Source organism: Macrobrachium nipponense, chromosome 19 (assembly GCF_015104395.2).
Source record: "Macrobrachium nipponense isolate FS-2020 chromosome 19, ASM1510439v2, whole genome shotgun sequence".
Classification (NCBI taxonomy): Eukaryota; Metazoa; Arthropoda; class Malacostraca; order Decapoda; family Palaemonidae; genus Macrobrachium; species Macrobrachium nipponense.
In genome coordinates, this window is record NC_061088.1 from 21,457,736 (window position 1) to 21,469,446 (window position 11,711).

The following is an 11,711-nucleotide window of genomic DNA, read 5'->3' on the forward strand; positions in this document are numbered from 1 at the left end:
AGGTCGGACGTTTAAGTGAGTTTGCAGGAAAAACACCGTGAAACGACTGACTAAAAAAAAAAAAAAGAAAAAAAAAAAAGTGGTAAAATTCTTTTGCTGTGCAGTCGCTTGCGTTTTTTAATATCCGCGCGACGGAAAGCCACTGATGACTTTTGCATGCATACGTGCATGCATACACACACTATATATATATATATATATATATATATATATATATATATATATATATATATAACACACACACACACACATATATATATATATTTATTATATATATTATATATATATATATATATATATATGATATATGTGTGTGTGTGTGTGTTCTAATTAAACGTAGGACCACACGTTTCAAAATAAGGTTTACAAATAAAGAGATAAAAAAGATTAACTAAATTAATTCGCCGTTATTCAACCCTAAGAGCTGTACATGTGTTGTTCTTTCGTTTCCTAAGTCACATATATATGTTGGGAGATGCCGCACAGAAATGTCTCAAAAAAAATCTATATATGTTCCGATCAGTATACTTATTATTTGAAAAGGGACTACTATAGGATGCTAGTTTGAATTTATGATGTAACTTTTGAAAAAATACTGATATATATATATATATATATATATATATATATATATATATATATATATATATATATATATATATATATGACCTATGCTACTGATAAGTTGACCTCTTTTATGATACGCTACCAGACCTTTGCTTTAAAAATCATAATGGAAGTTATTTAATAACTAATATTTATGATATTATAAGAAATGACTTATATGTGACTGAATATTATTGCGCAATCGGTATAAAAATCATTACGGTTTTGTGGAGAAAAAATTCAGACGCGACCTTTGTCAACCGGGAGATTATTTTCAGTTTTATATTCGTTTGGAAATTTCCGAAAATTTACTTTAAAAAAAAAATTCGGAATTTTGGGAGGTTGTCAAGCTGCTATCAATACCAGTTCTTTTGGAAGTTCATTCTTGAATAAATTATTCGTAAGGTATTGGTATTGATTTTCTGTTGGCAGTAATATCACCATTGGACGTGCATCCAAGTGATTCATATTGTCTTTTTTTATGAAAACATATTTTGTAGTTCTTTATGAAAAAAAAATTGTCGTTATTTACGAAAAATATTTTGTCGTTTTTTTATATGAAAACAAATTTTGTCGTTCTTTATGAAAAAAAAAATGGTCGATCGTTACGAAAAATATTATTTCATTTTGTTTTTTATGAAAACAAATTTTGTCGTTCTTATGAGAAAAAAAAATTGTCGTTCTTTACGAAAAATATTTTGGCTTTTTTTTATGAAAACAAGTTTGTCGTTCTTTACGTAAACAAATCGATAAGTAACCAATTATCGGATTTCCCCGAGAAAACTTGAAGAACGATGCAAAATGAAAACTATACCTTTTAATTATTTCCTAATTTCATGATAATGACGAGATACTGTTCGATTATCAAATGTGACATTTTCACACCCAAATTTTCGTATAGAATTATTACTACCGTCGACTCCGCCAGTCCAACGCAAATGTCATCTATAAATCTATAAAGATGTAAACATTAACGGCCGTCCTTTGTATCTACGGAACTAAGGCTATTGGTGGGCATCGGTTAAGAGAAATCGAATTTGTACTATATTAACGTATTCAGAATTTGTTATGCCTAAAAACTTGGGTTTATCTGAATTTATTTATGTGCGTGTTCAGTGTGTATGTTATGTATGTATGCATAAGCACGTAAATATATATTCTGAGATGAAAGTTTCTTCACTGAAACTGGATCAGATTGTATTACGTTCAACATACCAATAAAAATAATTACAATAAAATGGCTACACATGACACCGGGTAGATATGATTCCTAATTCTATACCTATCGCTGTTCAATAAAAAAAAATGATTATTTTCGCAGCATTAAGTGAAATAAATGACAAAATGAGAATGGGAAATGAAAGGCTATGAAAATGTGTGATAGACAAAATAAGTCATTGATGAATGTGGATAATGTTGATGAGTGATAAGGAATGTTCTCATGAAATGAATTATAATATTACCCATGAATAAGAAGTGGATGATTCTCGCTAGGGAACAACTGTACATGATCTCATATAGTGGGAGGAGAACTTTCTGCCATTTGATTCCACTAATTCTTTTTGTAAAACATTAGTACACACAAACAAATGTATTGACTATACAAGTGTCGCAGTTGGTTTGTTGTTGTTGTTGACCAACTTCTTAATGTACTACCATGATCCAAAATGTCTCATCCCACCAAATACACATTATATATATTTTTTTTATACAACAGGTTTAGTTATATGAATGGAAAAAAGATCCCTATCGTGATGGTGACTGAATACAAATGCTGAGACAAAGGGCGATTGTTTTCTCTTCGTGGTCCTTAATTACGAAACGGGGAAGGGGCTGTGTACTTCTACGTGGTAGTTTATTGGGCCATCGAGTGCAGCAGCGCTGCGTGCAGGAATGGTCTGTGGTCTGAGCCCGCCATGACTGTGGTGTAGGCCGGCACCGGCGACGGAGGCGCCGCCGACGACTGTAGAGCCACCGGGACGTGACAAGGGGACGACAGCCCTCTGGGGAAAGGGTGAAGGGGAGACGAGGGCAGGGTCGTCATCCCCTGCGGGGATACTGCAGGAGGACTAACTGATCGAGGAGACTCTCTTCCACTTTCCCCTACTCCTCCTCCTCCTCCTCCCCCGCCTCCCCCCCCTCCGGTGGTGTCGTGGGTGCCGATGAGGGCGTCTATAGAGAACGGCTTGTGGGTTCGAGGAGTCGCCCCTTGTGTCATGCTGGGGGGAGGAGATGGGGGTGACGGAGGGGGCTGAGGGGAGGGCCCCATGCACGATGTCTTTATTGCCCCTTGCACTGACGGCGGGGCTAATCCAGCGGGTAACGCCAGAGGCTTGACGGGCGTCGGGTGGAGAAGGGGAGCCGGGGACGCCTGCAAGGGCAAGAGTGGCCGCACTTGTCGGGGCAATTCCAGCTGCGGGAAGCCCAAGGGCAGACCCCCTAGTTGCGGCAAGTACGATGGCGGTGGAAGTAGAGTATGGGGCAGGGGGGGCCGGTGTAGCAGATGTGGGTGGGGTGCCCCAAGCAGGGCCGCCGCCTGCTGCAGCTGCTGTTGTTGAAAGGGGTCCAGCATTCCCGAAGTGAAGAGGGAGAACACGTGCGGGTCGTTGAAGAAGTCAGGGGCGGGTTGGCGTTTGTACCTCTTCCTCCTCCTGAGGAAGGACCCGTTGTCGAACATGTCGATGGCTCCAGGGTCGAGCGTCCAGTAGTTCCCTTTACCGGGGTTCCCTGGTTCGCGGGGCACCTTCACGAAGCAGTCGTTCAAGGAGAGGTTGTGTCGGATCGAGTTCTGCCACGCGGGGAACTTCGCCTTATAATAAGGGAATCGGCCAATGATGAATTCGCAGATCTCGCTGAGCGTGACCCTCTTTTTGGGCGCCTGCAGGATGGCCATGGTGATGAGAGCGATGTAGGAGTAAGGAGGCTTCACGAGACCTCCCTGCTTATCGCCCTTATCGTCCCCTCCTTCCGAGGTCTTGCTGTCTCCCTGGGGGGAGGAGGGAGGTGGGGGCGTGGTGCTGCTCTCTGGCATGTGGGATATGTCGTCACCGGAGGTCAGGTGGAGATCCTTTTCGTCCAGGGAAGACTCTAATCCAATGGCCGCGTCCAGTCCCTCGCTGCGGATGTGTTCCGAATGCTCGTGCTGATCTCCTTCGAGTTCTCTGTCTTGTTCTTCGTCGACGATCATATCTTGGTCCCTCGACAGGGAATCTGCGTTCTCGCTTATCCTATTCGACGGGTCTTGGTAGGGAGACGTGTCAGGGGCGTCTGGGATCGGAGATGGGGGACCACGCGGTGTGATCGTTAGGAATGGGGAGAAAGGGGATGGGTGCAGTTTCTGCTGCTGATGCTGCTGCTGAACGTGTCTGTCGAACAGCGCCCTCGCCACTTGGGCGCGCTCCTGCACGTGTCTCTCCAGCGCCGTTCGCTCCTTCAGGGATTCCTCGAGAAGCACCGAGCGGTCGAGGGTCGACGATCCTTCCCTTCCGTCATGCATTCTTCCTCCCCCCAACGGCCTCTCCGTCGGCATGCGGTCCCCCCCTCCCGCTCCCCTGTCGGTCACTTGCCTGTCGAGTCCCAGCCTCTCCAGAAACATGCGGTCGAAGTACGGTCGTTCAGGGTAAGGTCGATCGGCCATGTGTCGATCGTTGGTCGATCTCTCGACGCAGCGCTCGGAGAGGTGCCTTTCGACCTGTCGTTCGACCTGTCTCTCGGGTTTGTCAAAGAAGAGTTTGTCGGCGAGGAACTTCCCCGCCTCCGAGTGCTCGAAGGACGCCGCCCGCTCGAGGGCGCTCCGGGAGTCGTAGATGCTGCGGGCGGGTCGTACACCCGCGGATCGCGATAGAAACTAGCATGGGTCAGGCTTTCGAGCCCAGCCGTCGGCCCTCCCAGTGGCCTCCGAAATCATCGTTGGCCATTGGGGCGAGGAGTCTGAGAGGTAGGTTCCTCTTCACTAAAACATTGGGATCAGTAGGCGGTCTTAACTAATGCTTATATGATTTAAGATTCGACTGTGTAATTTTATGGATCACAACACACCCGTAACAGACGTGATTTTATTGAGGTGAGGTTTCAGTCCTTCGCAAGTTCGTATAATCGGTTTGTGTCAGTTCACCGAGGAGACGACCAGAGTGTCTAGGGGCATGTAGCGAATGCGAGCGGTTCTTTTATAAGCGAGCGAGCGAGGCGAGACCCTTCCCACACGACCGTCGGGAGCTCACTGCCCGCGTACCTATTATCTTAATGGCTTTATCACACTTGTCTACCAACTGGCACACGGTAGCGGGTACACACACATTTTCATTCCTATCGCCAAAGTTTGAGTTCAGCGCCACCGTTTAGATGCACACAATCTGCGCCCCACACATGCCTTGGCTATCATAACTATCCAATCAATGGGCCCGTTCGCTGATCGCACACGCGGGGCGGGCGGAGCCTGCCGCCCGCCGCCGAACGGGATTGGCGTCGGGGGCGGCGCCGAGCGATGCCGAGCAATCAGGAGGCGCCGGAGAAGAGCTATGAGATGGAAGTGGGCGTGGCCGCGTCCGAGGGGAGGGGATGAATTCCGATGCACTGACCGTGAAAAGAAAGGTAGGGTGGAGAGAAGCTAAGTTGCCGGATTGGTGTTTATGGTCGCCTTTATTAGCTTTTCTTGAGAGTTTATCACACCTTTGCGAGTCACACTGATTAGTCCCCGATAAACTTAACAAGTATTTCTCTCTCCCTCCCTCCCTCTCTCCCTCCCTCCCTTCCTCGCTCCCTCCGAGACACCGTAGAATCTGAATCAATTAACGCTCTTCAAGAGAATCCAAGGAGAAACCTAAACTACATGGAAGTGGTTCTAATGGTAAATAGAGAGAGAGAGAGAGAGAGAGAGAGAGAGAGAGAGAGAGAGCACCACCTGACGACTAAGTTACCACAATGTTAACACCATCCTCGAGCACATATCACGCCCCTAGTACACTCGGGCTTACTCAAGTATAGACGTGTCCACCGGAGGAGGAGATGCTGAACTGCAACTAACCATTCCTCTGGTCTTGAGTCTGCATAATTGTCGTTATGAGAGCCGTTTTTTTTTTGTCATTACACGTTACTTTTGAATAAATGGATCCCCGGTCTGTCGATTTTGATTTAAATTGGTATTACATGGACATTTTCCAAGGTTTCCAAATTATGTAGACAATACATAATTTTGTATATGGTCAAGGAAATTTAGTGAATATGGCCTGCTTGCTCCCTTTCCCTGATTGTAGATCACTAACCATAATGTGGGGTATATATATTTTTTTTAGCGTTTTACACACTCTCTCTCTCTCTCTCTCTCTCTCTCTCTCTCTCTCTCTCTCTCTCTCGTGGTTTAAACCTCAGAGATATTCAATGGACACTTTTCTGTTTGTCAGATTTGGAACATTGTTTTGGACAATATATTATAGTCCTGTGAGTATTTCAATTTCATTTTATTTGGCCATGTATATACTCAGATTTTCGTGATTTTATTCAATTATTCATTATCCTCTATTAACTTAACATTTACTTCACAGCCTTTGCTAGTTGTATTTATATTAATGTAACCCTCATTAAAATCATGAAAAAAATGACCTAATTCTAATACAAACTCAAGGTAAAAATCGTTCCATTCTGTGACTATATTCGTATAACGTTCGAACCTTTACCGAAAATTCATAATCTCATCCTGGGGGTTGGGGGTGGGGGCCTCGCGACTTCACCCCCAAAAAATAAATGCTTTGTACGGAAGGGTAACCATGTCTCCTAGACCGGATAAAAAAAAAAAAAAAAAAATAATAATAATAATCGGAGACATCGATTGTTTGTTGTTACCCTTCCGTACATAACATTCATTTTTCGGGTGACGTTCCTAGGCCCCCCCACCCCCTCTCCCCACCCTCAGCCCCAAGTCCTGTGCCCCCGTAGATGGTTACGGGAGATCTTTAGTGTTTATTAACTGCGTCTGGTACGTATAGGTGGTCATCTAACAGCCCCCCAGCTCACCCCCCCCCCCCCTTTCTTCCTGCCATTATTGTTAACTTCCTGCTAGCACGCGACTAGAGATTAGAATACGCCGTCCTGTATATATTCTCAAGTTAAATTTGTTTTAAATAAAGATGACTTGCAATGTATTGTGAAGGTGTCAATTTTACATTGAGCGATGTATAACGTCCAAAGTGTCAAAATTCAATTGATATCATTTACAGGGATGCATTCATAATTATAGTGTAGAGGAGAGAGAGAGAGAACTTGAAGACATTATTTTTTAAATTTAACATTCGAGAGTGAGTGACTGAGAAATCCGCATATAATGAAGGTGCTAATTTAAATGAACTAACAAAAACGTTCAGGTTTTTGACAGCATCACGATTTACTGAATATGCGGGGCACTGTAGGCATTAATTAAGGTTCTTTGCAGCGTGCCTTCGACTCCGAGCTGTAACCACTTTCGTTCCTTTTACTGCCTCCTTTCATATACTCTTTCTTCATCTTACTTTCCACCCTCTCCGAACAGTTGATTCATAGTGCAACTGCTTTGAGGTTTTCCTCCTGTTACACCTTTCAAACCTTTTACTGTCAATTTCCATTTCAGCGCTCATAGGTCCCCAGTGATTGTCCTTTGGCCTAAATTTTCTATTCAACTCAACTCAATCAGAAGAGGAAACCTATCATATGGAACAAACCCACCACAGGGGCCACTGACTTGAAATTCAAGCAAAGAAAGAATATGGTGTTCATTAGGAAGAAGTAAGAAGAGGTAAAGGGAAAAACAGAAAGAAGAGATCAAACTTATTAAAAAAAAAATTTAATTAATAAATATATGAAAAAAAGTATTCAAATGCAAAAGAGAATAGTATTAGGGTATTAATAACCACTGGTGCGTTATGTAACACAAGATTAATGGTGCATATTGTTACCCAGCGAATCTACTGCACGGGCTTGTAAGATAAATTATAGATTCCTCTCTCTTTCTCCCTTCCTCTGTGTTTTCTTGAGTCCTGGGATCATCATGGAATTTCACTGACGTCCCTTAATACTTTTCTCGAATTCCTTTTCCTCTCCACCAGTTGAACGAGATTGATTCTGGATAAATTTTTTCTTTTGTCTTCACTAAAACAAATTAAATAGGCTACTCAAAAATGGTCTTCTTTGTGTGTGTATGTATAATGTATGTATGTATGTATATATATATACTATATATATATATATATATATATATATATATATATGTCTAATATATATAGTATATATATATATATATATTATATATAGGACATACATATATATATATATATATACATATATATATATATACATATATATATATATATATATATATATATATATATATATCTACTACGAGGACCCGATTATTATTATTCCAACATTAAACCGCAACCCCCGTCCCTCACACGAAGAGATTCCAGAGAAGAAACGAAACAGTGGTAATGTTTGGAAAGGTCAATTGTATAGATGAACCTTACAGTAAATATTTTCTCAACATTTTCCACTTTATGCTTAATAGCAGCACGTAGAGCCCCAAACACTGCGCCCCCCAACCCCCAATCTGTCATGCAATTTACTCCTTCCTTCCTTCCTGGTATCTATGCAGCTCTTTCTTTGTCTGCCTCCCCTCTTTAATGAGATCCTAACATTACGAACTATATACTCTTCTCTGACCTGTCCCCTTCTATTCTTTTCACATGACCGAATCATATAAAAACCACTAACCATATCTCCATATTGGCCACCCTTCCAATAAACATGTACTGCCCAAGCCATCCTTCTCGTCAGTTCGTAATTTTTTTTTTAATCGCATGCAGCATCCGCACTTCACTTCCATAAAGGAGTTGACTCAGTAATCCTATCAACCCTCTCTCTCTCTCTCTCTCTCTCTCTCTCTCTCTCTCTCTCTACCCAGCGTTTGCAACACTTCTTGTTGCATTCCGCGTTTCACCTGTTCTCTTATACTTGCCTCGTCTGTCATCATCATGCCAGCATCCATTATTATATTCTTCCAAATACGTCTAGGAACCACGATTTTGATTTATCCACTATCCTTGTTAACACTGACTGGTTCGCCCTCTTGGTCTCCATTTATTCTCATAACTATAATCTTTCTTGTTCACACGTTTTATCAACATTGTCTTGCAAACACTTTCACACTCGTTTCTGCATCTGTTCACTATCCACGATCAGCAGTTTGCATACATCAGCCATTCAGCTTTCTATCCCTGACCAATTTCCTTGATCCACAGCTTAGCACTTATAAAATCTACGTTTGTCCTTTCAATGATGTCTCACTTTACACTTAACTCCAGCCGTAAAGATATCAGACCAGTAAAGAAACACAGCTGTTCCCATCAGCAATATTCTAACTCGCTTTCTGCAACTGATACATTTTAATTGCTATCAACAACGTATTTATGTACCATGTATCCTTAACCCCCTTTACAGTGCTTCTATGTTTATTCTGTTATAAATTTTTCTAGGTATGTGTGCCAAATAAAGCTTTTTCCCTCTGGCTTTCATGCGTGTCATTTGAAACCCACACGGTTCTTCCCTTATCAGTCCTTCTGTCATCTCTCGTACTTTTCCAATCGAAAGCCTATATACCATACACCAACCGGGTGTTCTGAGTTAAATAATGTCCTTATAATCCTTACAATTGGCTATACCACCTTTACCCCTATGCAGATGAATAAATTATTCATCGATCCATTCTTTCAGAACATTTCCCTAATTCAGACAGACCTGAGAAGTGGTTCAGCTCTCAGTCATACTATTAACACCCCACCCCCCACCCCCATCCCCTCCCACATATGACCGCAAATGTTTTGTTTGTTTTGTATTTCCATCAATGTGTTTTTATATACATAATTTTATCATCTGTTTCATTATCATTACTACGTTTTCTCTCTCATTTTTTTTAGATTACAATAACCACCTTCTCGTGCATCTCCATTGAAAGTCGGCGATTGTTAGATACATCTGTCTTGTTATGTTTGGTCCTGCTTTGCTTTTCAGTGCAGTTTGTTTATCACGTTTTTAGTTATCTTTAAAAGAAAACTATTGAGGTGTCTATATGTCTGTCCGTCGGCAATTTTTCTGTCCGCTCTCAGATCTTGGAAACTACTGAGGACTAGAGGGCTGCAAATTGATATCTTAATCATCCAACCTCCAATCATCAAACATACCAAATTGCAGCCCTCTAGCCTCACTACTTTCTTTTTATTTAAGGTTTAAGTTAGCCATGATCGTGCTTCTGACGACACAGGCTGTCACCGGTCCCTGGCTGAAAGTTTCATAGGCCATGGCTGAGTTTCATACAGCATTACGCGGTGTACAGAAAACTCGACTGAGCCGAAGAAACTTTGGCGCATTTTTTATTCATTCTCTTCGTCGCTTCTTTGTTTCTGGACTTACTTATTACCGGCAATATTATCATTATCATTATTATTAACAAGAAATGATAAAAAACGTATTTCCTTGTCTTTCACACGGAGATTACTATTCAGTATTTTTATCCAGCCTTATCGCTACCGTTTTATGTTTATTATTATTATTATTATTATTATTATTATTATTATTATTATTATTCCACAGATAAAGTACATCTTTTAATCTCCTTATAATTATATATAGTGAATATATCGTGAATGGGGATCATGAAAGAAATAGATGAATGATTTACGCATCAAATGTTGCGTGGAACAAAACGTAAATTACTCTGTAACTAAATTTGAGTGCTGAGTATGGAGACCATCATCACAGTCGGTGAATTATCATTAGAGGAATCCTGAATACAAATGAAACTACGTATTGTGTGTTAGAAAGTGTCTCGTTCCCTCCGTAAGTCTTGATGATCGTTTATGCAATGCAGGATGCTACTGAAAAGTGATCACGGTATATCCTTGAAGTAGCCATGTCTATAATTATATCCTTATACATCCCTTTTTGACATAAGTGGGGAATTCTTTATTGTAGTTCGAATACAGATTTCCAGTGTTCCAAGCATTAGGTTCGTTTGCTTTTTTTAATGCTAAACAGATGAAATCTGGGTTAAAAAAAAAAAATCGGTCCCTCAACCCCCAATAACACCCCCCCTCCTAACCCCCTACACCGTCATAAAATAAATACAAAAACATTATCTTCAAAAAATCGTACCCTAAGGCTCGTCAAGAATATCGTGCGTTCCATAAGTGTATTTACTCCATAAGCAATTTATATAAAGCATCCAGACCCATTTCCAGGACGAGATCGAATGCTTCTATACAAGGGATAAAGGAAGCTATTTTGGTCATACACTGATATTCTTCGGTATTTGTATCCACGCTGAAGTAGGACATTTTCTTAAGAGGAATATACTGTGTTCTCAGCGCGCTGTTTTCTTCAGAAATATGAGACTTTAATGGACATCCCCCTCAGGCGACGTCTAAAACGACACGGGGAGAGAAAAATAAGAGAGTTGAGGATGAAAACGGTACAAATGCTATTCTAAGTCGTTGGTGAAGAAAGGACGCCCCGTAATGATGTTCTGTATATAGCTAAGTATATTTCTGGCTAAAATACTCGGGCAAATCATGGCAGTGGAACTAGGCGTCTCCCCCTAGGGAGAATAGCGCCGTCAGTGCACCTTATGCGGTGTACTGTAGGAATTACTTAGGGGTCTTCGCAGCATCCTATCGCCCCTTAGCCGCAACAACCCCTTCCATTCCTTGTACTGTACTTCTGTTCATATTCTCTCCCTTTCATCTGATTTTCCGCGCTGTCCTAACAATTTATTCAAAATGCAACTGCTTTGAGGTTTTCCTCCTGTTACACCTTTCAGACCTTCTTACTGTCAATCTCAGTTTCAGCGCTGAATGACCTCATAGGAGGCAGCGCTTGGCCTTTGGCTTACATCCTATATTTTATTCTTTTTTCTGTTCTAGTCGTCATCTCTAAGAGAGAGAGAGAGAAATTCTTCCTTTCGTTATACAAAGGATTCCCTAAGGCATCAAGTTGATATAAAGAGCTTCAGTGTGCCACTTGTGTGTGTGTGTTTCCTTGGACTGATTATCATCGCCAGAGTCTATTTTTCCATTCTCGCTTACGAG

The 11,711-nt window shown here is 41.5% G+C and overlaps 1 protein-coding gene across 1 annotated transcript; it reads right to left on the reverse strand.

Annotated features, from left to right (window-relative positions):
* Positions 1-683: 683 nt before the first annotated feature.
* Positions 684-4,864, reverse strand: LOC135212753 (forkhead box protein D1-like). Its single transcript, XM_064246502.1, has one exon. The coding sequence runs from the start codon at positions 4,241-4,243 to the stop codon at positions 2,462-2,464; it is 1,782 nt and encodes a 593-aa protein (XP_064102572.1). The 5' UTR covers positions 4,244-4,864; the 3' UTR covers positions 684-2,461.
* Between the last annotated feature and the right edge of the window lie 6,847 nt (positions 4,865-11,711).